General features: G+C 48.1%; 10 protein-coding genes across 11 annotated transcripts; 6 read left to right on the top strand and 4 right to left on the bottom strand.

Annotated features, from left to right (window-relative positions):
* Positions 1–407: 407 nt before the first annotated feature.
* FVEG_02951 (glutamine synthetase) lies at positions 408–2,104 on the top strand (the record flags this gene model as incomplete). Its single annotated transcript, XM_018890499.1, has 5 exons — positions 408–461; positions 744–1,078; positions 1,127–1,209; positions 1,311–1,397; positions 1,479–2,104. The coding sequence occupies 5 exons, from the start codon at positions 408–410 to the stop codon at positions 1,961–1,963; spliced, it is 1,044 nt and encodes a 347-aa protein (XP_018746822.1). The 3' UTR covers positions 1,964–2,104.
* Positions 2,105–4,829: 2,725 nt separating this feature from the next.
* Positions 4,830–5,916, bottom strand: FVEG_02952 (hypothetical protein; the record flags this gene model as incomplete). Its single annotated transcript, XM_018890500.1, has 5 exons — positions 4,830–5,030; positions 5,084–5,230; positions 5,322–5,493; positions 5,699–5,709; positions 5,758–5,916. The coding sequence occupies 5 exons, from the start codon at positions 5,914–5,916 to the stop codon at positions 4,830–4,832; spliced, it is 690 nt and encodes a 229-aa protein (XP_018746823.1).
* A 293-nt stretch (positions 5,917–6,209) lies between these two features.
* FVEG_15158 (hypothetical protein) lies at positions 6,210–7,116 on the bottom strand (the record flags this gene model as incomplete). Its single annotated transcript, XM_018904272.1, has 5 exons — positions 6,210–6,389; positions 6,448–6,498; positions 6,551–6,664; positions 6,776–6,930; positions 6,984–7,116. The coding sequence occupies 5 exons, from the start codon at positions 7,114–7,116 to the stop codon at positions 6,210–6,212; spliced, it is 633 nt and encodes a 210-aa protein (XP_018746824.1).
* A 1,955-nt stretch (positions 7,117–9,071) lies between these two features.
* Positions 9,072–10,013, top strand: FVEG_02953 (hypothetical protein; the record flags this gene model as incomplete). The annotated part of the gene is made up of 1 exon (XM_018890501.1): positions 9,072–10,013. One exon carries the CDS (start codon positions 9,072–9,074, stop codon positions 10,011–10,013), a length of 942 nt encoding a protein of 313 aa, XP_018746825.1.
* Positions 10,014–11,167: 1,154 nt separating this feature from the next.
* On the top strand, positions 11,168–13,289 carry FVEG_02954 (hypothetical protein; the record flags this gene model as incomplete). Its single annotated transcript, XM_018890502.1, has 2 exons — positions 11,168–11,350; positions 11,394–13,289. The coding sequence occupies 2 exons, from the start codon at positions 11,168–11,170 to the stop codon at positions 13,287–13,289; spliced, it is 2,079 nt and encodes a 692-aa protein (XP_018746826.1).
* A 90-nt stretch (positions 13,290–13,379) lies between these two features.
* On the bottom strand, positions 13,380–16,159 carry FVEG_02955 (hypothetical protein). 2 transcript variants are annotated; one of them, XM_018890504.1, is made up of 6 exons: positions 16,075–16,159; positions 15,850–15,981; positions 15,574–15,782; positions 15,335–15,519; positions 14,801–15,288; positions 13,401–14,752 (listed from the first exon to the last, which is right to left on the bottom strand). In XM_018890504.1, exons 2-6 carry the CDS (start codon positions 15,875–15,877, stop codon positions 13,638–13,640), a joined length of 2,025 nt encoding a protein of 674 aa, XP_018746828.1. In that variant the 5' UTR covers positions 15,878–15,981; positions 16,075–16,159; the 3' UTR covers positions 13,401–13,637. The 2 variants fall into 2 exon arrangements, with proteins under 2 accessions (XP_018746827.1, XP_018746828.1); XM_018890503.1 differs by having other exon boundaries at positions 13,380–14,752; positions 15,850–16,159.
* A 1,891-nt stretch (positions 16,160–18,050) lies between these two features.
* On the top strand, positions 18,051–20,606 carry FVEG_02956 (hypothetical protein). The gene has a single exon (XM_018890505.1). The coding sequence runs from the start codon at positions 18,790–18,792 to the stop codon at positions 20,146–20,148; it is 1,359 nt and encodes a 452-aa protein (XP_018746829.1). The 5' UTR covers positions 18,051–18,789; the 3' UTR covers positions 20,149–20,606.
* A 37-nt stretch (positions 20,607–20,643) lies between these two features.
* FVEG_02957 (hypothetical protein) lies at positions 20,644–21,878 on the top strand. Its single transcript, XM_018890506.1, has 3 exons — positions 20,644–20,885; positions 20,972–21,336; positions 21,387–21,878. The coding sequence occupies exons 1-3, from the start codon at positions 20,837–20,839 to the stop codon at positions 21,567–21,569; spliced, it is 597 nt and encodes a 198-aa protein (XP_018746830.1). The 5' UTR covers positions 20,644–20,836; the 3' UTR covers positions 21,570–21,878.
* An 83-nt stretch (positions 21,879–21,961) lies between these two features.
* Positions 21,962–23,116, top strand: FVEG_02958 (hypothetical protein). Its single transcript, XM_018890507.1, has 2 exons — positions 21,962–22,567; positions 22,613–23,116. The coding sequence occupies exons 1-2, from the start codon at positions 22,082–22,084 to the stop codon at positions 23,045–23,047; spliced, it is 921 nt and encodes a 306-aa protein (XP_018746831.1). The 5' UTR covers positions 21,962–22,081; the 3' UTR covers positions 23,048–23,116.
* FVEG_02959 (hypothetical protein) lies at positions 22,987–24,771 on the bottom strand. The gene has a single exon (XM_018890508.1). It carries the CDS (start codon positions 24,436–24,438, stop codon positions 23,254–23,256), a length of 1,185 nt encoding a protein of 394 aa, XP_018746832.1. The 5' UTR covers positions 24,439–24,771; the 3' UTR covers positions 22,987–23,253.
* Between the last annotated feature and the right edge of the window lie 186 nt (positions 24,772–24,957).

The raw sequence follows: 24,957 nt of genomic DNA, 5'->3' as shown, positions 1-24,957 counted from the left end.
GAGGATTGTGACGGAATACATTTAACCCCACTCTGAAAGCCGGTAACAGCCACGCCCATGCATCCGGCCACAGGGAATCCTTATCTTTTGGCGGGCGAGAGCATCAACCTTTCTTTAGAATCCGTAAACATAAAACCCGCGACGCCCCGACCTCTCAAGAATTATTTTTTGGTCATCCTACAAATATCTGTTTGATTGTTTGATACGCTCGTATCTCCTTTTTATATTCTCTTTATCTCTCGAAGTCCCTTGACTCCATTAGAACCGCACTCACAATGGTACGTGCTCGCCATCGAACGCTCCTTATCGGCGCAAACCACTAATACGATGTCCTACAGGCTACTCCCATTACCTCAAGGACGGAAACTCTCCAGAAGTATCTCAAGCTTGATCAGAAGGGTATGATCATGGCTGAGTACGTCTGGGTTGACGCCGATGGTGGCACTCGTTCCAAGTCTCGCGTAAGTCCAATCTACCGATTCTATTTCCCGGACCCACAATTGCTCTTCCGATCCGAAACGGCGAGGCCGGCCTCTCGGCCTCAATCAAGGCGTTGTTTTAAGCTTGGGAAGCGATGTCGCGCCTGCCTTGTGGAATGAGCCTTATACTTGCGATTAAGCTTGTTTTTCCACGATGCGGGGATGCATGGCCCGATCTCTTGGGCACACGTTTTCGATACCAGCAAGAAGGAGCAAGGGAACAGGAGCGACGTAAAACTTGAACACCAACTTACAAAATTGCAGACACTTCCCGAGAAGGAATACAAGCCTGAGGATCTTCCTGTCTGGAACTTTGATGGTTCTTCCACCAACCAGGCTCCTGGTGACAACTCCGATGTCTACCTCCGTCCCTGCGCAGTCTACCCCGATCCCTTCCGTGGCTCTCCCAACATTATTGTTCTTGCCGAGTGCTGGAATGCCGATGGAACTCCCAACAAATACAACTTCCGTCATGATTGCGTGAAGGTTATGGATACCTACGCCGACGATGAGCCTTGGTTTGGCCTGGAACAGGAGTACACCCTTCTCGGCTCTGACAACCGACCTTATGGCTGGCCCGCCGGCGGCTTCCCTGCTCCGTAAGTTGACGCCTGAATTCTTTTTGGCATTGCCTAACAACCCCACAGCCAAGGCGAGTATTACTGTGGTGTGGGCACTGGAAAGGTCGTCCAGCGCGATATCGTCGAGGCCCATTATAAAGCCTGCTTGTGTGAGTAAAATCCTTGAACCGTGCTCTATGAAACTATAAAGTTTCGAGAGTGTATCTGTTATCTGGTCATTCCTTATGGACCATGTCTAATACGATTCCAGATGCCGGCATCAAGATCTCTGGAACTAACGCTGAGGTCATGCCTGCTCAATGGGAATATCAGGTCGGTCCCTGCACTGGCATTGAAAGTACGTTTATTCCAATGTGGGGCATATCGGTTAAACCCGGGCACCACAAAATATCGTGCTACTGCTAACCAAACTGTTCAGTGGGTGACCAACTTTGGGTCTCACGATTCTTTTTGCATCGAGTCGCCGAGGAATTCGGTGCAAAGGTTTCTCTGCACCCCAAACCTATCCAAGGAGACTGGAACGGAGCTTTAAGTAACCCCGGCCTTTTCTGTCTCTTCACAATGCTAATATCTCTACAGGGTCTGCACTCAAACTTTTCCACCAAAGCCATGCGCGAGGAGGGAGGTATGAAGGTTATCGAGGAGGCACTGAAGAAGCTTGAGCCTCACCACGTCGAGTGTATCGCAGAGTACGGAGAGGACAACGAATTACGCCTAACCGGCCGTCATGAGACGGGATCGATCGACAGCTTCTCCTGGGGTGTCGCCAACCGTGGCACAAGCATCCGTGTACCACGCGAAACTGCGGCCAAGGGTTACGGTTACTTCGAGGATCGCCGCCCTGCTTCCAACGCCGATCCTTACCGCGTTACCAAGGTCCTCCTCCAATTTTCCATGGCTTAAAGCGAGTTTTAGAGTTTGTTCCTTTCTGATGACATGGTCTACGGCGTGCAGGTTTGGGAAACTATTGATTACATAGATAGCATGATAGCTTGTCCAGAAGGACAGTAATGACAACAATCAGTAAAATATTTGTTTGCCTCATATCAATATGATTGATGCGAAACACGTCGGATGGTCACAAGTCGTTCAAATTAAGCTTATTTTAAGCGCGTGGAGATACGCCACGTGACTACCCCGGTTTGTTACCGGCCCATTCCCAAACCCTCCATAATTCTGGAAGGTGCTTCCCAGGAACATGTGCATCTGGTGGCTCAGCGGTATAAGTATTGCAGTAGCTCGATTTAGCATGGCTTATGTGTGCCATACCTACTGTGTGTGATACTTAACTTCTGTGGTGCCTACTCCAGTGATATCGAATTCTTGAGAGCGAGCCATCAATTGTGATGAAGAAGAAGAAGCTAGCTTCTTCTGTTGACTTAAGTTAACTGTTGCCATCTGCTGTTTTTCGATCCTTGATTTCACGGATACTAGTGCCGAGAAGTATCAGTTGATAACCAATAAACCAATGGAAAGGGAAGTGAGACTAATTACTCAATTGCTCGTCGCAGATCTTTACAATGGTGGGTTTGTGCACGCCGGAGTACTTAATGTGATTTGGTACGAAGCAATGGTGAACCTTTCGTTTTCATGACCGAGTCTCTTCTAACAATGAATCAATCAACACAGAGAAGGTCTAGGAAGATGTGGAAATTCTTTCTCTCTATTGGAAGTTCGGACTTTCTAATATATATGGTCGTACCTCTCAAAACTTTTTGAGGTGGATGTTTCAGGAAAATGCTCTGAATGGAGTTTGAGAACAATCGATGATAATGAGTTAACACGAATTTAATGACCAGTAGAATTCGAAATGCGAGACTGTGTCTGATGAATGTGATGAATGTTTCGTTGGTAATGTTGATAATGGTTTGTTTGTTGGTTTGAGCTACCAGTGGTGAGGTGATCGGATGTTATATAATTCGCCCTTCAATGAAACCGAGACACAGGCAATGACTCGCGTCTTGTTTATGTTTGTCGTTTCTTGTTTGTTTGTCTACTCTGGCTCTGACTTTTGAAGTGCGTTTAATACGGGAAGAGACAGGACACGCCGCTTTGGAAGCGTAATCTGACCAAAGACTGGTTTTTTGGTTGAAGCACAAGCTTCCACCAACATGCAACCTTTCAGATCAAGACGATTGAGATTAGTGATACATAGCGATATCCCATGACTGGCGGCCAAGTCTGGGCTCGCATGAAGTATGAATCGTCCAATTGGTGACAAGGATCACCAAGGAGGACGAAGAGAGGATGGAGAAGAAGGAGAAGAGGGACAAGAAGAAGGATCAGAAGAGGGCTCAGCCTGAAGAAGAGGCACAAGAGCAAGAGCAACAGCAGGAGTAGGAGCAGGAGGCAGAGACAGAGGCAGAGACAGAGACAGAGACAGAGACAGAGGCAGAGGCAGAGGCAGAGAACAATGCAGAGGAGATGCAGACTGAGTAGTTTTTTCTTTTTCCCACTTCTGTTTATATTATAAACACCACTCTTCTGCCCAAATACTGATTCTGTATTGCCATGCCCAATGAAATATTGGACAAGTTCCATTTAGAAGTAGGTAGTTCTTAACCAGTTCCGCCACCAGGTAAATGTCTTGCCTTGAGGCACTGAGGCCCGTGACATTGCGCACAAGCCGATACTCGAATTTGTTTTGGTGGAACTAATACCTTTGACTCGTAAGCCCGAGATGCGCAGAACTATCATTTTGTAATTTCTTTTTTGCTTTCTTTCTTTGAAGTATATTTCGTCAGAATGCGCAGAGTTGTTCTGTAACGTTGCTGTGCAGAATGGCTTTTTGAAGAGGGCGGTTTTGTCGACGGAATGCATATTTTGTCGCAGAAGGCTTTATCGCAGTATTGTGTCACATTTTGGGAGCTTACACAATCCTCATGTAAACTGGCAATGAGAATTTCTGACAGCAATAACTGCGTCTTCGAGCTTGGCCAGTGGCCGCACCGAACTGCTTCTCCATGTCAGCCGGCAACAAGAAGCCCAGACCGCAATAGCCGTTACCTCAGCTGCACCCAAAGTCCTTCTCACTAATTAGACGGGCTTTTTGAAACCCCTATCAGCTGATGGTCCGAGTCGAAACCTTTGCCCACCCAATTTCTTTTGGAACTGGTCACTACCTACACAACCGTTGTCCATTTTCTTCATGACAGAAGTTACTCATCAAGACAACGTCTACAAACACATTGCCGTGTCGGTGGTGACGCCCGGAGTCCCAGTGTGTAGTTTGAGGAGTTATGCTCGCACAAACTGCACTGCCGAGAGACCCGGACGCTGGATCTGAAGCCCTGATGAAGGCAGAGCTCTGTTCAATGCCATAGGCTGGTGTATGAACGGCCCCTGAGAATGGAGCTGTTTCTGGATATCTGCCACAAGTCTTTCCATTGGTAGCCCATAGCTATACTACGATGAAATCCAGCCTGTTACTGACAAAATAAAAGTTTCTATCAATATTACCCGATCAGCCATGTGACTATCTCGGGGCAAGATCACTGCTGTCGTGAAAACGTTCACTACCAAGAGCAATCGAAGGCGGGCAGTAAATATAGCCAATTGTTGAAACTATGCAATTAAAAACGTTCTCTATATGCTCTAGGTCTCGATTCCGATCTATTTAACTTAGCTAGGGGAGGAAAGAGGACCTGGAACCTCGATCAAATGACAAAAGGACTTAGGTAACTTAGTATAAGTTGAGCCTAAATTTAGCATAAGTTTAGGATACCTTTTGTTGAGTTTATTTTGATACCTTGTATGCAGATCCGATATTTTAATGACCCCATGAGCCACATTGAGTTTCACCCTCACCCTCATTTGTCTTCTTCTCCTCGCCCTCGCTCGCCTTGGTCATAAAAGACCACATCATCTCAACCTTCTTCTCAGCCTTCTTCTTCTCAGTATCTGCCGCAGCAGCCACAGCGTCTGCCTTCTTCTCAGCAGCCGAAAGGCGCTGCTCTGAGGCAGAAAACCGCTAAGATAATATTAATAAAATAATAAGCAATAGTAATAACAGGTAATACTTACAGGATCTTGGAGCTCCTGGGCAAATTTTGCCCCCTGGCTACGGAGCTTGTTCTCATCTTCCTCTCTCTTAGGACAAGCAGAGGCATAGTGCCCCTTGCGCTGACAGTAATAACAATGGCGCTCGGCCATTGGCACCTTTTTCTGGCGCTAAAATAAAAATTAGTAAAAGAACTTATAAGATATGTAGGGGGTGCTTTATATTATATATTATATAATATATAGTAATAAGAAAACTTACCTTGTTGGTCTCGTGGTCGCCTTCGGCGCCATGCGAGTTTCCATTGCATCCATGTGAGCGTTGGTAGCTTGACCCTCGGCAAGGATCTGGGCCAGGGTGGCTTGGTTCAGAGACTGGGTCTCGAAGAGGATGACATGGTGTGCCAGACCGCGAGGGTGAAGGACGACGGTGTCTTTTTCAAACACCTCGCGAGCGTTCTTGCTATGGGCGTTACCTTAGTGTTGATGGCGACGCTCTCGAGCTTGTTGAGTCGTTTGTTAAGTCCTTCCTCTACTGTGTTGACGCGCTCTGAAGTATAGAGGAAAGGGAAATGACATTGTGTCGATGTTTTCATGACAACGTTGGGGTGCGGTTGAAGTGCCGGGGAGTGGTGCTACTCGATGTACACCTGGAGATGGTCAATATGGTCCGGGTGCATCAAGTTTCTCCTGCTTACCTTGGACTTCTTTGTGACTGAGTTTTGGTCAGTCACTGGGGATTGACCCCGTTTCTCGGGCAGGCTAGCTGCCCGAGAGTTGAAGCGTATGCTTCCCTTAGACACAGCACCGAGGACTTCGGGCTGGTCGTTCTTGTTGTTGTTCTTGTTAGGGGCCATCTTGGTATTATTAAAGGCAGTTATATGTTTTGAAAGAAGGCCTTTTAGAAGAATTGTGAAATGGTCGTCGTTTGATCTTTGTAGAAGACAAAAATCAAGACAGACAACCCATTCTTGGTGTCTTGATGACCCGGGCCTGAATCCAGGAAAGAGCACTTATGTGGAAGGGGCGTCGCCCACAGTAGCGTCACCATATAGAAAGAGCGTGTTGAGGGAGGAGCGTTACTCAGGGGCAGCACTACCAAGTCAAAGAAATACTTTTCTTCAAGTGCTTACTGATGCGGCTTTGCGCATCACGAAGTCTCTGGCCAAAAGTAGTAAATAATCGAATTGGAAACAATTGCATATAAGTATACCGAGGGTCCCGCGTTCGACTCATTCGATTCGGGAGTCTGCAGGTAGCTAAGGCTACCGCTACCACTCCGACCACGATCTCCACGATCATGGCCCCGAGATGTTTTAGTCGGGGTTCTCTATCAGAATTGACTGGTCAGTCATGATAAAACAGTTAGAAAGTAATTTCCAACTTACGGTGGCTTTCTGCTTGCCACGACGAGCAGCACGTAGTGCTGATGGCAAAGTCTACATTCTATCAGTCTATTGTCAAATCGTGTAGGAGATAATTCTAAAGTACTTCGCCCCTATCCTCTGTACTAAGAGGCGCTGCATACTTGGCGGCAGCGGCAGCGGCGGACTCGTGGCCGGCGTTGTCGTCTGGGAATCCCTCGAAATCTGTTGCAGAGTCGTACTGGGATTAATTAGAATGCCATCCCGCTTTGACTCCAAACTGAATCCAGCTTACTTCTTAGTTCTCTGCTTCCTGGTCACGTCGAGGGCGACGGGAAGAAGTTGCCCGGACACGAGCTCCAGGGCCGTAAAGGGGCGTAGGCGGACCCGTTGGTAGGAGCGATTGAATGCTTGGTCTGGCTTCGAGCTCGGGAGAAAAGCCACGGTGCTTTGCCTTTCTGGGAGACCAGTTGTGGCTGATTCTACCAGCAAACAGGTAATACCACCCTAGGAAAATTCAGCAGATAGCTTCGAATCAATCTGAATCATTTCCGACTTACGGATAAGGTCGTTTTGAAGATGCCGCTTGTTTGGGCCAGCCTGGCGAATCTCCAATTTCTGTTCATGCACCTCACGATAGTGGTTGCGAAGTGAGCCCGTATTTGGGGATGAATGTGTCTGAGCAACCGCCATTCTTGATATCTCGATCACCCAGGACCGAGTCCAGGAAAGAACATGCATGTCAATTGTTAGTCGCTGGGCACTGGGACATATGCCACTCGGCATTAAACCTGGGCTCTTGGGTTGCATTCGTTATGATTCCATAGGAAAGACCAAGCTCACACGTATCGAATGTGTTCTATTTCGCCCATGGCCGGTTGGACCGGTGTGTTTTCGTGCCAGAATATGTATCATGCGTCGTTGGGAACCCAGATGGCACTCCGACTCAACAGCCGTACCTGCATCAAAGGTTTACTGGCCAATAGGGACCACGTAACAGAATCCAAGTGGGCCATGCCGATTCATCCTGACAGTGGAGGGCACATGCAGTTAATATCGCCTTAGTAAGGTAAGTAAGGTAGTGGAGGTTGGCAGTTGCCTTTGTCGATATATACTGGTACTCAGCTCAAACTTTCACACATTACATCATGATATATAGACAAAAAGGAAAGGCATAATAGAATTGAGTCTAGCCTAGGAGAAAGAGGACTATTTATACTAGTCCCTGAGATAATTGCCTCTATAGGTAATATCAGTTTGTCCTTGCTGCCTAGATAGACTATATGCATATTAGGTAGCAAGGCAAACAGCAAATAACTACAAACATAGGTATAGGCAAACCTAACCAACATGATATTAGCTTAAACACAGGTGAGAAACTTGGCAGTCTTGACTACCTTAAGCTAGTCTAAAGTCATATTAATATTGTCCATGTTATCCTAAAGATATCTCAACCTTTTCTATGCACTTCTAAAGTTTAGGACTGTATATTTATAAACTTAGACTTACTCTTCATTTTAGGTCCGCGAAAAGAACCCAATAAATAACTTGTGATGTTGCTGCAAAGTAGATCCTCTTTCCTAGCAACAGCAGAATCTTGCTGAATTTGTCTGGGCAAACATCGCGCCGGGGGTGTGCATTTGTCTTCCTCTCTGGAGTGGCAGTTCGACGACAATTGCTCTTTCACGTTCTACTCTTGGAGCTAGCTTCGAAACGCTGAAGCCGGGAGGCTTACCGATATGGTTTTCACGTGTTTCCAGCGGCACGTCAAATTCTATCTGCCGATAGTCTAGACATGGTGCACCTGTTAAGTCTTCTAGGGCCCAGGTTCGATGACTTAGCTGACAGTTGCAACAAGCCTGGTGTATACGTTTTCGTATGCCATGCAAAACGTGGGGTTCATTACCAGTCATGAATTCGAGAGGCTATAGGCAATAACTTGGTCGCGTGCTACACTGGCCAGAGTATTACCAAGTCTCGTGAAGATGGGTATCAAGGAATGTCCCTTCGCTTCGATCAATATCGTCGGGAATTGACGCGATCGATTCCCGAGCTTGAAGATAATACTCAGAGAGTTTCGGCGAGTGTGCCTAGCTCTGCCGAACTGTGGTTGAAAACAAACTTGAGGTTAATCCTTGAGTGGTCGCAACTTTCAACCAGAGACATCACCGACTTAGTCAGATGTATACTCAGAGCCATATGAGGGACAGAAAAGGCAGCAAATGGTTATATAGAGGATCCCAGTGGAAAAGACAATTAAAATTGGTAAGCAAAAGTAACGACTGTTGATCCCCAGAGTTACGATGATATATTCTAAGCTTATGAGAATTTTCAATAAATCATTGACAGCTTTAGAGAAGGCAACAAAACTTGGGACCTCTATCCTTAACTACAAAGAGTCTTAGATAAGTAATCAGAAGATGAGAGACCCTCTGATGAGTTTACGTCTGGCATCCTTTGTCAAGTTGAGGTTTTCTCGGAGTGTACCTTCGAGATACAGATCCCTGTCCTTCGTGTAAGTGGACTGTGCGAATTGTTTCAAAGATAACACTGTCCTTATCTGATATGGGGCCAAACTTTTTTTCTTGTTTGCTTCAATCTGGACTCGTTAATAGTCTTCCAGTTGCTCATCAACCACATTGATCAATATGTCTCCCGTCGAAGAAACCGGAGACCTGTTCTCCATTCTCCCAATAAAAATCCCTGCCACACCTTCATACCCAGAGACCGCCATTCACGAAGTTCGCATACGGAAAAATGCACCCAAGATACCTACCACCAACGACTCACGAAGTCTATTCCTCAAGAACATTCCCACCGACAGCACAGAGCCTCACTTTCGCGCTGTCTTTACACAACTTGTAGGCGCTGGGCGCTTTGAGGGGATTACATTCGAAGACGAATCACGGACGCTGCTGCCTATTGATCCTGCGCAAGCCACGAAAGTGGCAGGCTTTGCGAAAAAGAGAAAACGCGGCGACGTTGAGGTGGAAGAGCGGGAGCGAGAAGAGGAAGCTGCGCAATTACCGCAGATCTGGTCGCGGCGCGTGCAGCGCAGCAGCAGCACCGCAATTGTGCTTCTCGCAGACGAGAAGAGTGTGCAACTAGTCCTCAAGGCTATCGCAAAGCTACAAAAGAGTAAAAAGTATCCCACATGGGGTAGAGATCTCTCCGACGACGTCCCCTCGCTCGGCTCATCGTGGATCGCATCGCATCTGCAACTCTCACGCGTCGACAAGCCAGCCACCCAAAAGGCTGTTCACGCCTTCTTCACGGCATTCAACCGCAAGGAGAAGGAAGCTATTGAGCTAGCTAAGCGGCTGCGCAATGAGCCAGATGAGGATGGCTTCGTTACAGTAACCCGCGGTGGACGGGCAGCTCCCGCCAGCCGAAACGAGGCCGAGGAAGCCAAGCGCAGGATGATCGAGAGGGATACCAAGAAGAAGTCCGAAACCAAGGACTTCTACCGCTTCCAGATGAGAGAACGACGCAAGGCGGAGCAAATGGCCTTGATGAAGAGATTCCAGGAGGACAAGAGAAAGGTGGAAGCGATGCGGGAGAAGAGGGGGAAATTCCGACCAGAGACATGAGATATTTGGTTAGCTACGATTCGTAAGTCATGATGGTGTTTTTTGTTTGTCTTTATGATGACGTCGCGGGGCCATCGAACATGATGGGGTAGCGAGGCCTTTGGTCTCCCATCTTGGGTGCCGAAAACAGCCGCGTTACAATCTTCTCAAATTTGTCTGAGACAAAGACATTGTTCCATATTTTGTCAGACTCTATTCGTGAACCTCACTGACAAGTTCAGCTGTTTCTAGAGCATGTCAAACTCGGTCTACACAAGGATACTGTTTCAAAGATATCCATGTTGGCGCGCAACATATACCCGAGTCATTATGGCTTTTCGTATTCTGACCATTACGACTCAACAATCCTGTCATCGCCGCTCGGATCAACACCCTTAAGTCTGATAAGGGTCCAAGAGGAGATGTAAAATCCGCCACGAGGCAACATTCGGGCCTTTGGTTTCCACCACGTTTTAATTCTGTCTCGCCTCAGCCAAGAAGCTATTAAGGCGGGGAGGACCTTGTCGGAAGGAGGAGATAGAAAATAGAATCAGTGCGGCTTCAGAGCTTGAACAAGTTTCAGACTGAGACTTCGAGTTGACGGTACATGTGCCAGCAGCTATGTCTGTTTCAATGTCAAGTTGTCCCTGGAAACAATGCACAACACCATTCATATGACATTTGGCCGTTTTCTGACCACATCTTTCCCCTCATCCATACCTTGATCAGGCTGTATAGCTGTAAACATGCCCAATTTCGACCCATCAGCATCCTCATCGAGGCTTTCTAGTTTAACAGGTGGGACTGTCGACCCAGACAACGACCCTCACCAGCAAACACCAAAACCCTCATTTTTGGCCCAAAGACAGAAAAAGCTTGATCATCTGCATTGCCACCTGTCGAGCGCTGTCTTGTCAAAAGGATGACCCCGGCAGGTCTCTCGTTCAGGCCCGCCTCACTTTTACAGGGATCTCATTGGCGGACGCATTGTTTACTTTGCTCCCCCACATAGCAACCAGCTCTCCCCACCAAAACAATTAAAGGGACCACAAGCTTGTACACTTATACAGGAGAGATAGTACTAGTACCTTTGCGCAGGAAATTGATGAGAAAAAGTCAATCTCTTCAAGATTCGAGGATATGTGTATCAACTTTGGACTCGCTCACCTATCACAATGATCGATACCGATAATCTTCGTACAGCATCGCTGTATATCAACAATCAGCTTCTATCTAGAGGTTTGCTTCGCGATGGTCAGAGTATTGATTTCGCCGGCGCTGCCTTCAATGGCGATGAAGCTGGGACTACCATGGGACGAATCGTGAGCGTCCTCAACGATCTGATACTCCGAAGAGATGTACGTTAGCTCTCATGTGTCTTGATACAACTAACAGTCACAGCGTGATGCAGAACATCGCGAATCCCTCTCAACCACCATGCGCACCCTACGCGCCGATAACCTCAAACATACCAACGACATTGCGCGACTCACAGAGAAACACACCGAGGCCAAGAGGAAGCTGGACATCGCAGAAGCTTCAGAGGCTGCTCTCAAAACACAAATGAAGTCGGCAGACGCCGCCATACGTGGTTTAAAGGAAGAAGTCGCCCGCACAAAGGGACTGGTCGCCCAGGCACGAGCTGCATGCGCAACAGACGTCCGTAGACGAGACCGCCAAATCGATACCTTGAAGAAACAGCTCGCTGAAGCTGGGCGTGCGCGAGGATCCCGAGCAAACCCCGGCATAACCTCAATTCTCGTCACAGGCGATGTTGGCGAGGAAAAGTCGACAGGTCGCGGAGGCACCACAGCAGCAGATGATTATGATCTGCGCAACGAAACCAATGCATTCTTGGCCAACCTGGCTCAGAATCTGAGTGAAGAAAACGAAGCTATTCTTTCCGTAATGCGCAAGACCATGCAGCAACTGCGGGACATGAGTGGGTGGAACAACGAGAACCAGGATAACCTTGTTATTCAGCAGCAAGGGTGGCAGGATATGGCTTCGGAGCTGGACTCTGTGCTGGAACACATGCGAACTATCCTAACAAACCCCTCGTTCGTGCCAATCGAAGAGGTCATGGTTCGAGAAGAGGAAATCAGCCGTCTCAAGGATGGTTGGGTCAAGATGGAAAGTCGCTGGACTGAGGCAGTTCACCTGATCGATGGCTGGCGGAAGCGCATGGCTGCTAATGGACGGCCAATTTGCGACGAAGAGCTTCAGATGGGACTGCGTCTTAGTCCGGTAAGGGTACGAGATGTAGAGGAGACAAGGCACGCATCTGCTCTCAGACTTTCTGCGGTTGCTGAGGAGCCCGAAGATGAGATGGATGTTATCGACTCGCCATGCCCTTCACGCTGCTCCCCTCGTGTACAACTCGTCCTAGAGTTAGAGCCTGAAGATGAAGTTGACCGAGAAAGTGACATCGAATCCGATTACGACGAAAACATACCAATCGACGACTATGACGTTGAGGAGCCTAATGTGCAAATCCTTCAACAGTCCACAGCAGCTCCCCTCTACCACCCAGACCCAAACTCATCGCCACTACCAGAGCCTCCCCAGCTCAGCCCCTTGAAAGATTCTGCATCAGCCGGAAACCGAGGCTCTCAACCACGCAAACATGGCAAGGGAGACTTCAGCACTATTGTGGAGGAAAACACATGGGACCTTGCTGCAGAAGGAGGCTCTATTCCTCTCAGATTTGATCAAGAACCTCGCGACCGCGTGTCATCTTCTTCTTCACTCGACGAAGTCCTCCTCGTCAAGTCACCGGAAACTGCTCCTCAGCTTAACGAGATGAAGATGTCTACTCCCCGGCACCAAAGCTCTCACCGCAGCAGCGACGACCAAAGCGAGACTCAAACATCACCAAACCGCTCCCCTCGTAGAACAGCATCCCGTCTCCCCCTCCCGCGAAACATCGATCCCGCTCCTCAGCAAAGTCCTCTCACTATGGCGACTATTGCCGCCAAACTGGCCGCTTCAGAGCGCGAGGCTGATGCTGCTCGTGTTCGCGCCAAGCTTCGAGCTGCCCGTGGAACTCGTGGAGTCAAGAAACCAACCATGACTTCATCTCAGCCTGACAAGGCTACCGAATCGACAAACGAAACCGAAAAGAGAAATGATTTTGAGAACGTCGACCCTGTAAAGAGGGACCCAGTACCGGCTGATGATCAGCTGAAGCCTGAAAAACGACGCCGTGAACGCCGAATGAGCAAGAGTGTATCGCGACGTAGAAGTACGTTGAGTCCTTGGGAACTTGAAAGCTTGATGAATGGAAGCGTACAGTAATGAGAATTTGTCAATGATGGGCGGAATCCTGGAAAGCTTACTTGGGCAATTTGGTCTGGCGTTTGGTGCAGAGAAGCGGTAACCCGACAAGGGATCAAGTTTAATACATTTCTGATGGATGACATTTATCGTACTTCACACGAGACGGTCTGCTTGCTAGTTGTGGAAGGAAACTTGTAGATTCATATGAATACGACTAAAATACCCCCTGACATGCCTTTGGTTCCTCAAACCAGCAAGTGGAAAAGCAAAAGATAGACTAAAGTAAACAACCGACTCCCTGTCCTTGATTCCGGATCTCAAACTCCAATAAAGTTCCATAAGTCACTGGCGTGTACTGTCTGTAAATTACAGGGCAGGCGCCGTAGCAATAAGCACCGACATGACAGCAGCTCCTCCAAGGGCGACATACCCAACTGCTTCTGCCATACGACGAAGACGTTTGCTTGGTGGGTTTCCCAAGGCTGCAATGTGGCGAGGCCTTGCACTTGGTTGCACCTCTCGGCAGTGCACCTGTGGACGAGATTGCCGGTCGTCAGACATTTGTTCTTCTTCAGCGGTAAGCTGAGAAATTTCGTCGGCCTTTCTCTTGGTTGCAGTGGATTCTGGCACTGGAGTCTTCACAGGTTCAGCTGCCACGGCTCCGACCGGTTTCGCTGGCTCCACGGCTTCGACTGGTTTGGCCAGTTCAGCAGCCTCCAAGGCTTCAGCGGGCTGGGCATCACCGTCTTCGACAACATCGGTATCATTCTCTTGGGCCACTACCTTCTCAGTTGTCTCGGTTGTGACTTCGATACCAGATGACTTCTTGCTCTCTTGGAAAGCCCAGGCGGATGAGTCGTCCAACCCTTGCTCCACAGATGGTACGGTGGTATCGATGTGCTCAGGGGGCGTTGCCAGATATTTCAGACCAGAAGATATCAAATCGGAAGCGCGAGGTTGGGTTTCATCTGCGGGCGACTGGAGTTGATCTTCTGGGTGCCCGAGGACTTTGTTTTCCATCCCTGCCCGCAAGAGATAGTGTTCCTGAACTTGTGCCTGATGGACGGGGCTTATGAGTCGAGCTCGGGGTTTTGCGAGGGCAGCTAGAGCGTTGGCTTCTCTAGCAGCAAAGAACTCGTACTTCCCATGCTTTCTGCCGACAACCTCAGCGGTAGAGTGTGTGATCGTCTCGTGGTTATATTTGTCGAAGACTGCTTCTGAAATTGGGGGAAGCTTCAAGGACGACGTGCCATTGATCGACATCATTGGAGCAAGGTCTGATTTCCATGTATAGTGGCTTTTGTCCAACTGGGTGAGTTTGGCACTATCAAGTTTTTGAGAAGCATCCGGGGTCTGGGTGCTCGAAGGGTTGACCAAGGGCTGCGCAGGGGTCTTTTCGGGGTTCTCACTCATTACAGATACCATGTCAGCAGCCTCTTCAATATGACCGTTGGCTTTCGGGGCAGGTTCCTGAGTGTGGACTGGAAAGTGGTCAAAATGGTCCAAAGCACTGTATCCCATGAACATACCTTGCTCTTCTTCAAACTCGTCATGCTCTGCAAAGTCTTCTTCTTCATCGACAATAGAGTCCTCTGCAACGGATGACATTGCATAGTCGACGCTCTGGCAATCTTCAGAAATGCCACCATAAGAGTCGTCTGTGTCCATCGAGTTTGGTGACAAGTCGTTTTCCGCTTCTTCATGCTCTTCCTCAAGGTCAGAGAACTCGTGGCCCAAGACAGAAACAGGTTCTGGCAGCTTGGGGAGAGGTATCTCTTGAATATGAGGACAGTTGACAAAAACCTCAGTTCCGTTCCTAACATTGGAAAGAGGATATTGATCATCCATTGTCAAGTCGATTGGACCATGACCAAACGATGAAGCAGTCACTCTACCAGGGACAAACTTGTTGGTGCGCAACATCTCGTAGCTATTGTTCACTTGGTCTTCGTCACTGATCAGAGATTCGATGTCGCTATCCTCAGGAACGCGGAAGCTATTGCCGCGCAGTTCGGGGCTAGGATAATCAGCAAAAGGACAGGAGATATTGGAGGATGACATACTTGATGGAGCCGTATGTCTGACGAACTAGCATAGCGCAAGGGTAGTGTTTGTCCTGGGGTCGTTCAATGAGAGCACCAAACTTGAGCTTGTCACCACTGATCACTTCATGGTTCACATTCGTCTCGAGGCGGACGTCGTTTTTATAGGTTCCATGGAGAGAACCCGTGTCCTTGACATAAAGTTTCTAGGGAAACAGTTAACACAAAGTTACTGGAGAGTTTGCCTCCATGAACCTTACCTGTTTGTCGGCGTCAAGGGTGAAGAGTGCATGCTTTCGAGACATGACTGGTGAATCGAACCAAGCATTGCTCTTGGCAGCTTCAAAAGCTCCATTTCTTCTAGAAGTTCGGCCGATTTCGATGGTCGGATTCTTCTTGCTGAGAAAGATGCGACGAGTTGGAAATGAGAAGCTGGGCGGGGGGTCGGTTATCGAGAGTGTGATGGAAACTATGAATGTCAGTCACCATCAAGGTTCGGGGAGTATGTTTGTTCTGCTGCTTGGATATTGCCTCACCTTCGTCACGGTACTCGGGTACCGCCATTTTGATGGCTTGTTGATAAGGACAAATTACGAGCTCTTGGATGAAGATGATAGCGTTTGGTGATGCTCTTGGTGTGCGGTGCACACTGTCTCATGGACCCACTCCTGTGAATGGATGTCAGTAGGCCAAATGCAGACTCGAAAGAGTTTGTGAGAGTTGATGAAGGAAGGAAGAGCAAGCCTGTGAGAGAGGCCTACCCTTTTTGTTCGAGAAAACGGCTGAAAGATAAAAGTTAAAAGGCAACACAGATGAAAGGTAAAATGGTGTTGGGAAGCCCGGAAGGTGAATGCAGGCATTGCGAGTACCTTAGCTCCGATAAGTGGCGGGGCTTATCGCTGCCTGCCTTGTGGGCTGTGGGCCTACGCTGTCACCTGTCCCGTCTGCCTGTTACGGCAGTGGCCTTGCACTGTTGCCCCACTTCGCGGGATGAATGGAGGAACCCCGCCTGAATCTTCAATTCAGTTTTGGGATTACCTGGTTGGTGATCGTGAGCAAGTTGCTCACAATAAAACCCGGAAGGATATAAAATTTCTTCAAGTCACTTTGGGTATCTTCCAGCAAGAACAAGGTATCACAGCTGATGTTGGCAGTATTATCAGTTTCAGGGTCTAGCTTGGATCTAGTGCTCTTAGGTTGGTGTTAATGGCGGCAGCTGTTTCAAGTGGGTCGCACTGTACACTGCCGAAACACCCTGGACCTGAGTATTGAAGTGACTGTCGTGATATGGGCAACATGGCTTCACCAACTTAATCAACTATTGTTTTCCTCGAAGCAAAACTACCAGCCCCCGAAGAAGCTCGTATATCGAACAAAACCCAGCCCAAAGGCGGAAAATCGGACCGAGGGGAAGATGGCTTGAGTGAAGAGGTCATGGATAAATGATAAATAGTGCAAGAGTTCAATGTTGAACTGTGTAAACTGCCCGCTGCTTTGCTGACACCTTCAGCTTGGGCACTCGACCCTAAGGCCTTATCATTCTAGGAGGAGGCCAGAAAACTTGGGGCCGTCATCCTAAGTAACGGAGACCCTGTCAAATGTTTATAGTGTATGTTATTAGGTCTTCAGACTACTTGATTTCGGGACCATCCTCCTCACCCGTGAGTGTTCGTTTTCTTTATCGGGTATCTGCAAGTAGTCAAACCGGCGGTACCCGAATATTGTGATGAAGGTACTCGTATCATGTTCATGCAAGTGGTTGAGCTGGCACAGTGACTAGCATTTTAACACACTCCTAAATAAATACATAGCAACATGGCGTCAGGTGGTAATCTTTTCATTGGCACCAGCGCCATCAGGAGTGGTTGGTACGGCGGGTGTGAGTTGGCTTCCAACGCATAAATGTCAGCTTGGTTTTGTTTCAACCCTCCTGAAGAAAACATCAATAAATTTGAAAGCCTGGGCCGTATTATTGGGTGTTTCTAATATGGTGAGGGGTACGATTGCACTTTGCGGGAAGCTAGGACTTCAGTTGCCAGGTGCTCGTGAACGAGAGGCAGGCAAGGAGCTCAGGGCATCTTTGGATGGTTCGCATACCAGTAGACTCTACGTGGTTCAGCCAGCCAAGGAAGCAGGAGTTGCACAATGCATTCTGACCAGGATCTCTCTCGTCTGTGATGCTTTGTTTATATTAGTATGAATTCTATCTGATGAATATGCAGATATATAGCCCTGACTATTTTATCTCACACGAGCTCAGTCAAGCCTCGGTTTATGGGATCTTGTCCGTTTAACTCAAGCCAACAAGCCGGTGCTGCCTAACCCAACCGGGCAATGAACACTGACACGGGTATCAGCGTCTCAAGTGATTGGCGCTTACTCACATCACACGCGAAGCTCTTCAGTTGGCTTCTCGTTTGTTCGGTTTCACGTTCGCTTTTCCTAACCACATTTGACTGCGGAGGGAGCTCGCCTAGCTGGATTCTCTCATCACACCACTTCTCATACCCAAAGTTATTCTTAAGTTGCGAAATCATGTTCAGAAGTTTGAACTCAAAGCGTGATACGACATTACTGAGGCACCAAGACAACACTCTGGTTAAGACATATCAGCAAGGGACTAAGCGAGTTAGATGATCGATGACGCTGACCGAGACAAGGGTCATTCAAGTGGAGAATATCTAAGCGGGAGTGGGACGTTAGCATACATTCCTTGTCCCTTTTCTGGGGAGGTTACCCACTATGCTGTCATTTGAAGTATTGGAACAAACATGTGATATATACTTCGAACCTCATGAACTAAATGACAAGAATGCATGAGATTCCCCAGATGACAGTAGTACCCGGAAGCATCTAGCATGCATTCTATAGTGATATCCAAGCCTCTGAGTCACAAACCCCTTAACCGTTGGCTTGCACCTGCGTAGATTCAAGGCACTTTAAGCTTCACGGCTAATGATTTGCCACTAACAGTGCTGGAATTTCTCAGCGGCGCCTGATCCATGTTCCACTCAGACTGTTCCACTGTCCACAGGGCTGTTCATACTCCTGGTGCCACGCCACAACCCGGTTCTTACTGGTTTTAAACAAATATTTATCGCCGTTCGTCCACTTCCTTCTCTTCTCTCTCCTTACTTTGCTCAAATTCAGGTGCAACCATCTTGCTAACACCTATCTCCGAATCTTCCTATTGTCACGCGAACTTCCTCATGGACTTTATGCCTCGATACGCCTATAAAGTAACACGAACCTCCGCCTACTACACACACATCAGTCGACCCAGACCCAAAACTATACCCAAGTGACAGAATTTTCAACTAGACGAGGATCACTTGCTGCACAGCTTTTGATCATTTGATCGTTATAAACTTGCTTACATTCAAATTCTGCAAGTTTTCCTCGTCGATTAACCTCCATCCGTTTTGCACATTCGCATTTACAACACCACTTTTGGACTTAACCAAGACTTGGGCAAAATGATGAACCACGCTCGAGTCAAGGCCCTCAAGGGTGACGGAAAGACTACATCAAAGAAAGCAATTAAGTCAGGTCGTGCTTCCGCTGGTTTGACTCCTCGAGGCTCTCCTTTCGCTTCGCTTCTTACGTCACCCGCGCATTCCGCAACCCCAAGCCGGGCTGCTTCTGACGAGAGCGAAGATGACTTCGAATACGACGACACCATGAGCATTGCTTCCGGAAGCTCTCTAGTCGACACCAATGAAGACGGCACCAACACATTCGACGCCAAGCAGTTTATGGAAGAACTTCAGGATCGCAAGCACAACAATAGCGATGCGCGAACTCAACTCCTGGAACTCTACATTAAGGTTTTGCGACATCGGTTCGCCCCTGCCACCCACGAGTGGCTTGATGATTCGGCCAACGAACTCGCAGAGCTTTTCATTCGTGGCGCTAATCGCGGCATGGAAGCTAGAGAGCGACTACTTTACCTCCAGGCATATCTTCTGACTCTTAGTTCCTCAGAGGACGCCAACGTTTACGAGCATGCCGAAGGAACTCTCAAGCAGATAATTGCCGACGACGACGATGAGGAATGCAAGGCTTTTGGCATTTACGCATTGTGCTTTACTGTACTTTATGGCGGCGGTGGCGAGACGGAGGCCCTCGAGTTGCTCGACTACCTATATGCTATAGTTGAGTCTGATGGAGACAACATCGACTCCTATGACAATGGATTCATTGTTGCGGCTGCTTTTCGAGGTTGGGCCTTTGTTGCTAGCCATGTGGACGACTTTTCATATGCCGCCACCATGGCTTTGGATGGGTTTTACGAACAGCTTGACAGCGTCGATGTTGGTGTTCAAGCTCAGGCCGCTGCCTGTATTGCACTCATTTTTGAAGCGGCGCGCAACCACGAGGAGGAGACGGGAGAATCCTGGGATCTTCCCGTCAACCCAGAGAAACTCACAGGTCGCATGTCAGAGCTCGCCAAGCAGAGCTCCAAATCAGTTTCAAAGAAGGATCGCCGAGACCTTCGAGATAGCTTGATAAGTGCCATCACCTCACTCGAGAAGGGTGTTGGACCAGGATATTCGTCAGCTGGCTATACACCTCAGAAGGGCGATAAGCGCCCAACCTCCAAGCCCAATGAGGATGGTGTCATTGAATTTGGATACCGTCACAAACTCCGCCTCGGCAACTACGTCGCCGTGATCGATTCGTGGTCACTCTCTTCCAGAATCGACATGATGAGACTTCTTTTTGGAGGGCACCTACAAAAGCACATTTTTGACAACCCTGTCGTTGCTGAGTGTCTTAGTGACGCCGACTTTAGCGACCAGGGACCAGTTGCAAAGAAACCTCCTAAGAAATAAGACAGCTAACTACATTGCATTGGGATTCGAGGTTTGGGTGTTTTGCAGGCGTTTTGATGCAGACTTTATACCTGGGGGATTATTACATGGAGGGTTTCCAGAAGGGCATACGTTCTTGGTCGGTCTTTGACGATCTTGTCGGAATAGACGAATGGATGATTGTGTTAAAGTGCTTTTCTGTCGCATTCTTTCAAGCGGCGATATCTGATGGGTTTGCTTTGCCCTTCACTCTATCAATACAGCGTCTTGAAAGTTAGTTGCCACGTGCTTGCTTGGTGATCTGAGTGTCGTAAACTTCTCGCAAAAGAAGAGAATAGTGTTTTGTATATAGGAAGAGTTTAGCGTTTTAGTCTTAAAGCCGTCGCATGAATGAATGTTGAGGCTTGTTTCTCCGATGAGACATGGTTCAGTTCTTCTCAATAACTTGCAACGTATGCATCGTGATATTTTATTGGTCGCTTATCTTTGGTTGCATCGCAAACTAAGCCACAATTCGATCCCCGCCAAACCCATTAATGAAACTTGGCATCAACCACTCATAAGCTGTAGCACTTATCCTATCTGGCACATGAACTGGGCTGTTTTCAAGGCAGGCCACCACAAGGCATCGACATTTCCTTCTTCTTCTGTCTACCACTCAACCTCAATCTAATTCATTTATACTCGATAATAGACTGCAATATACACCATGACGCGAGTCTCAGTATATACTTCGGCCCTGGCGGCTTTTGTAGCTGGTACGTTTTCCGACCTTCTGTCCACAGCACGCGCCGCAATGACGTATGCGACCGGTTCTGGTTCATCTCAAGTTGACAAACAATAGCGACGGTCATGATAGTAATCCCGATATGGCTCCCCAACTGGGTAACATACTCTGTTACTTCGGCCACCGGCGAGATAGTCGAGAGACATATCGGCTTACACAAGAGCTGTTCAACGCTTGATGATCCCTACTGTCGACCATTCCCTTCCAAGGATCTCTGCCAAGGAGGTGAACGATACTTCTGCTCCATGTGGAGGACCGTTGGGTTTCTAGCATCATTTGCTACTCTGTTATGTTTGGGCGGCTTGGTGACTTTTGTTGTCATCATGTGTGGTGGGAAATACAAGCGCGAGACTGGATGGCCTTTTGCCGCTGGCATGTTGACCTTTATTTCTGTTATGGAGTTTGTGGCCATTTCTATTGTGGTGAGTTGATCTGCTACGGAAGTATTTGAATGCAAACTAATCTATGCTAGGCGTATCTTTATGATCATGATGATCAGTTTAATATTCCTGGATGGTCGCTCGATACGTCGTTCTATCTCAGCACCACCGGGGCAGTTATTTGCCTTCTGACTGCCACTGGTATTGCTTTCTCCGCATACCTTCTTCCCCCGGAGGAGGGATACGATTTTTTGTCAGACCCTCTCGATGCTTAGGAAGTCTAGGATAACTAATGCTTGGGTTTGTTGGTTGCGTCTTTTCTCGTTTGATGTTCTCATGGACAGGTGTTTTGTTTCTAAGTAAAGAGTCTCTGGTGTTGGATGTTTGGTACATTTCAAGGTGCTAATCTAGACTAATACAAGGAGCTCTGCTGTAGCTACCTTGAAATACGTAGATTTAGTAAATCGATAGATTATTTCGCCTGTTAGAAGTGACTAGGACCATGACCTATACATTACAAGTAACTGCGTCCGTCAGTAGTTGACCCCGAACTGTCAAAGTCTACAAACAAGCCAGTTTACAATCCTTCTCTTAAGCGATACAGCTGCTGTGTGCGTTGTAGTTAGTCCAGCCGTATGAGGCATGTGGTGATGCAGGCGGGGTATGTAGCTCCCCACCTTTGACTCTTTATCTACATGAACTTATCTCACACAACCTCGGTTCAGATAAAGACAAATCACCTCAAGTTATACCCAAACACTACTTAACTCTTCGAAACAAAGACACTATGACTACTGATACCCCAGGACTCTCACCAGATCAGCTGGAAACCTTCAATCGCGATGGCTACCTCATTCTACCTGGTGCCCTCTCCAGCTCAACTGTCAAATCTCTACTCGACGAAACTCACAGTCTTCTCGAGAATTTCTCCCTAGATGATCACCCTCTCACACGTTTCTCAACCGGCGAGAAACGTGACCATGTTGGTGACGACTACTTCCTGACTTCAGGCGACAAGATGCGGTTCTTCTTCGAGGAAGACGCCTTTGATGATGATGGAAAACTCACCAAACCCAAGGCTCGTGCTGTCAACAAAATCGGGCATTATTTGCACGCTCTATCCCCTCCGTTTGCTCGTCTTCTGGACCACGATACGAGCAAGGTCAGCCCACCTGCTGTGGCACGTAGCCTTGGCTTCAAAGACCCTCGGTGTCTGCAGAGCATGGTTATCTGCAAGCAACCAGAAATAGGAGGCGCTGTCCCTCCGCACCAAGTATGTCAAGCTGATACTGTTTTATGACTGACTAACGTCCACCAGGATAGCACTTTCTTGTACACCAACCCGCCATCGGCTGTTGGTTTCTGGTACGCACTTGAGGATGCCACGCTCGAGAATGGTTGTCTAAGTTTCCTGCCCGGTTCACATCTCTGGGCACCCGTTGAGAAAAGACTCGTTCGCAAGGTAGGCAATGTTGGTACAGAGATGGTGGATAATGACGGTCCAAGGTTCCCTGCAGCAGCAGGCGATGGACAAGCAGCGCCAGACGGACCACATGAGTATGTCCCTGGAGAAGTCAAGGCTGGCGATCTAGTACTCATTCACGGCAACCTCTTACATAAGAGCGAGAGGAATACCAGTCAGAAGGGACGAATTATTTACACTTTCCATATCATTGAAGGACAAGATAGGGACTATGATGATAAGAATTGGCTTCAACCACCAAACGAGGGGTTCACCAAGTTGTATGCTTAAATGAGTACAATAATCTCTAAATAACATATACTATTGCAACGCTCATCAGAGCCCTTTTTCCGTCCACAAATAAGTATGCCATAGACATGCATTGAAACATGATGCGTAGGTATGTCGATAAAATTAGTCTGCGAACATGGTTTTACGGTCTATCCGGCTCCCCCTTCGTCCTAATCCTGTGTCGTCAAAGACGGGTATCATAATCCTCACTCAGAGTCTGAATCATCCTCACTCGAACTGTCGCCAGAGCTTGACTCATCCGAGGAAGACGAGGAATCGCTTGAATCTTCCTCGCCGGGCTGTCGATAAGCTCGTGCCGGGGCCTCATTCTCAGATTCGTCCTCGGACGATGACGAGCTCCCGCTGCTGCTGGTGTCGGATTCACCATCTGAATCAGAGTCCGAGTCTGACTCGGAACTGCTGGAATCGCTGTCTTCGACATTCACACGGAGCTTTCGTCGACGTTTTCCGGGAGCGCTGTCGGCGATCTTCACAGTCTTCTCTGCATCTGTAGTTGATGTGACGTTATTATCGCTTGCAGTGATGGTCTGTGATGATGCGATGCTGGCCTCAGTGGCTTCGCCATCGGAAATCTCATCAATGACAAGCTCAGCTCTCATGCGCTTCACAAGTCGGCGAATGATGACACCCTCTTCTTCTGAGTCCGAGAGGTAATCAACCTCGGTGAAGCCCTTTCTCTTAGTTCCCACTGGGTGGGTTTCAAGAATTTTAGCAAGGACCTCCTCATATCGTTGTTGATTAGCCTCAAGGTTTTTGGTTCCCTCAGGGAACACCTTTGCTCCGTCCGATTGGTCCTGATCCCTAACCTCGCGAGCATTCTCCAGCAGTCGCATCCTCACAAAGCCCTTCAAGTCTTGGATGTAGTCGTAGAAGGTTTCAATGTCAGAGGCGGGGATTCCATCGGCATCGAAAACGTGCTTGATGAGGTTTGATTGGTGGTTTTTGTTGAACTTCCAGCTATCGCGAGCTGTCTTCCAGAGCCTCAAGTATTCAAGCGCAGGCTTGAGATCAGTAGGGACCTGGGGCTGAGGTTTCTTTGCGGGGCCTTTGCTCTTGGCCTTGCTCTGTTTAATGGGCCTTGATGGTGTCCTGGCAGAGTGGTTGTTGGATGGCGCATCGGCAAAGGTGACTGACTTCTGCCTCTTTAACTGTCCTGGTGGATTCCGACTGGTTGTGGCTTCATCCTGACGTGGTCGCTTAGCAACCTGGGAGGAATTGGAAGGTGGCGGGGCGTCGTATTTTCTCTTTGTACTTGACTGGATGCTTGTGCTTGTACTGCTGGATGGGTGCCCAAAGCTGGGCTCAGATGCATCCGATGGCTGCTTGAGCTTCAAGCCCAATTTCTTCCAAGCGGGAGTTTGACCAGACATTGTGAGATGATGTTTGTGCAGTTCGTTTGAAAGAGAGGACAAAAAAACAGCAACCAGAACTTGAACGGACTTCGACTCTCAGAAAGTTGAGATTCAGAGATTTGTGTTTTCTTCAACTTCCTCAGATTTGCTGTAGTAGTTACCAGGGTCCTTGAATTTTCTTCTAGCTGCTGGGCGAGCGGCGGATTCTCTGTTGACTTTCAAAGGACCAATAACAGCAGCGTAAAGTCTAAAGGGGGACTCTGAGTTGTCAATTCTGCAAGTTCCTTTTAGCGCAGTGCAAGTGCAAGGCCGATATGCAATATCGTGTTGTTGCGGGCCGGATCTCCTGGGTTGTCAAGCAACTTTTTTCTGAGGATCATCATGAGTGGATCTAGAGATACGATAAGATAAGAAATATGGAGAGCTTGGACGACAATATTATATGGAAAGAGCTTCAGAGACTGATCGATCACTTTATCATCTCAGACCTCTCTGTAGGGACAATACGTTAGATATTCTAGTTTTATAAATCCTGTT

This window comes from Fusarium verticillioides, chromosome 5, assembly GCF_000149555.1.
Source record: "Fusarium verticillioides 7600 chromosome 5, whole genome shotgun sequence".
NCBI lineage: Eukaryota > Fungi > Ascomycota > Sordariomycetes > Hypocreales > Nectriaceae > Fusarium > Fusarium verticillioides.
This window is presented reverse-complemented; position numbering and strand designations above follow the sequence as displayed.

Coding starts and splice junctions, on each gene's coding strand:
- FVEG_02958 (XM_018890507.1), top strand. CDS start 22,082: ATGACTACTGATACCCCAGGACTCTCACCAGATCAGCTGGAAACCTTC. Junction 22,568..22,612: donor GCGCTGTCCCTCCGCACCAA/GTATGTCAAGCT, acceptor AACGTCCACCAG/GATAGCACTTTCTTGTACAC.
- FVEG_02957 (XM_018890506.1), top strand. CDS start 20,837: ATGACGCGAGTCTCAGTATATACTTCGGCCCTGGCGGCTTTTGTAGCT. Junction 20,886..20,971: donor CCTGGCGGCTTTTGTAGCTG/GTACGTTTTCCG, acceptor GACAAACAATAG/CGACGGTCATGATAGTAATC. Junction 21,337..21,386: donor TTGTGGCCATTTCTATTGTG/GTGAGTTGATCT, acceptor AATCTATGCTAG/GCGTATCTTTATGATCATGA.
- FVEG_02955 (XM_018890503.1), bottom strand. CDS start 15,877: ATGGCGGTACCCGAGTACCGTGACGAAG. Junction 15,520..15,573: donor CCCTTGACGCCGACAAACAG/GTAAGGTTCATG, acceptor CTGTTTCCCTAG/AAACTTTATGTCAAGGACAC. Junction 15,289..15,334: donor CAGACATACGGCTCCATCAA/GTATGTCATCCT, acceptor TGATTATCCTAG/CCCCGAACTGCGCGGCAATA.
- FVEG_02956 (XM_018890505.1), top strand. CDS start 18,790: ATGATGAACCACGCTCGAGTCAAGGCCCTCAAGGGTGACGGAAAGACT.
- FVEG_02959 (XM_018890508.1), bottom strand. CDS start 24,438: ATGTCTGGTCAAACTCCCGCTTGGAAGAAATTGGGCTTGAAGCTCAAG.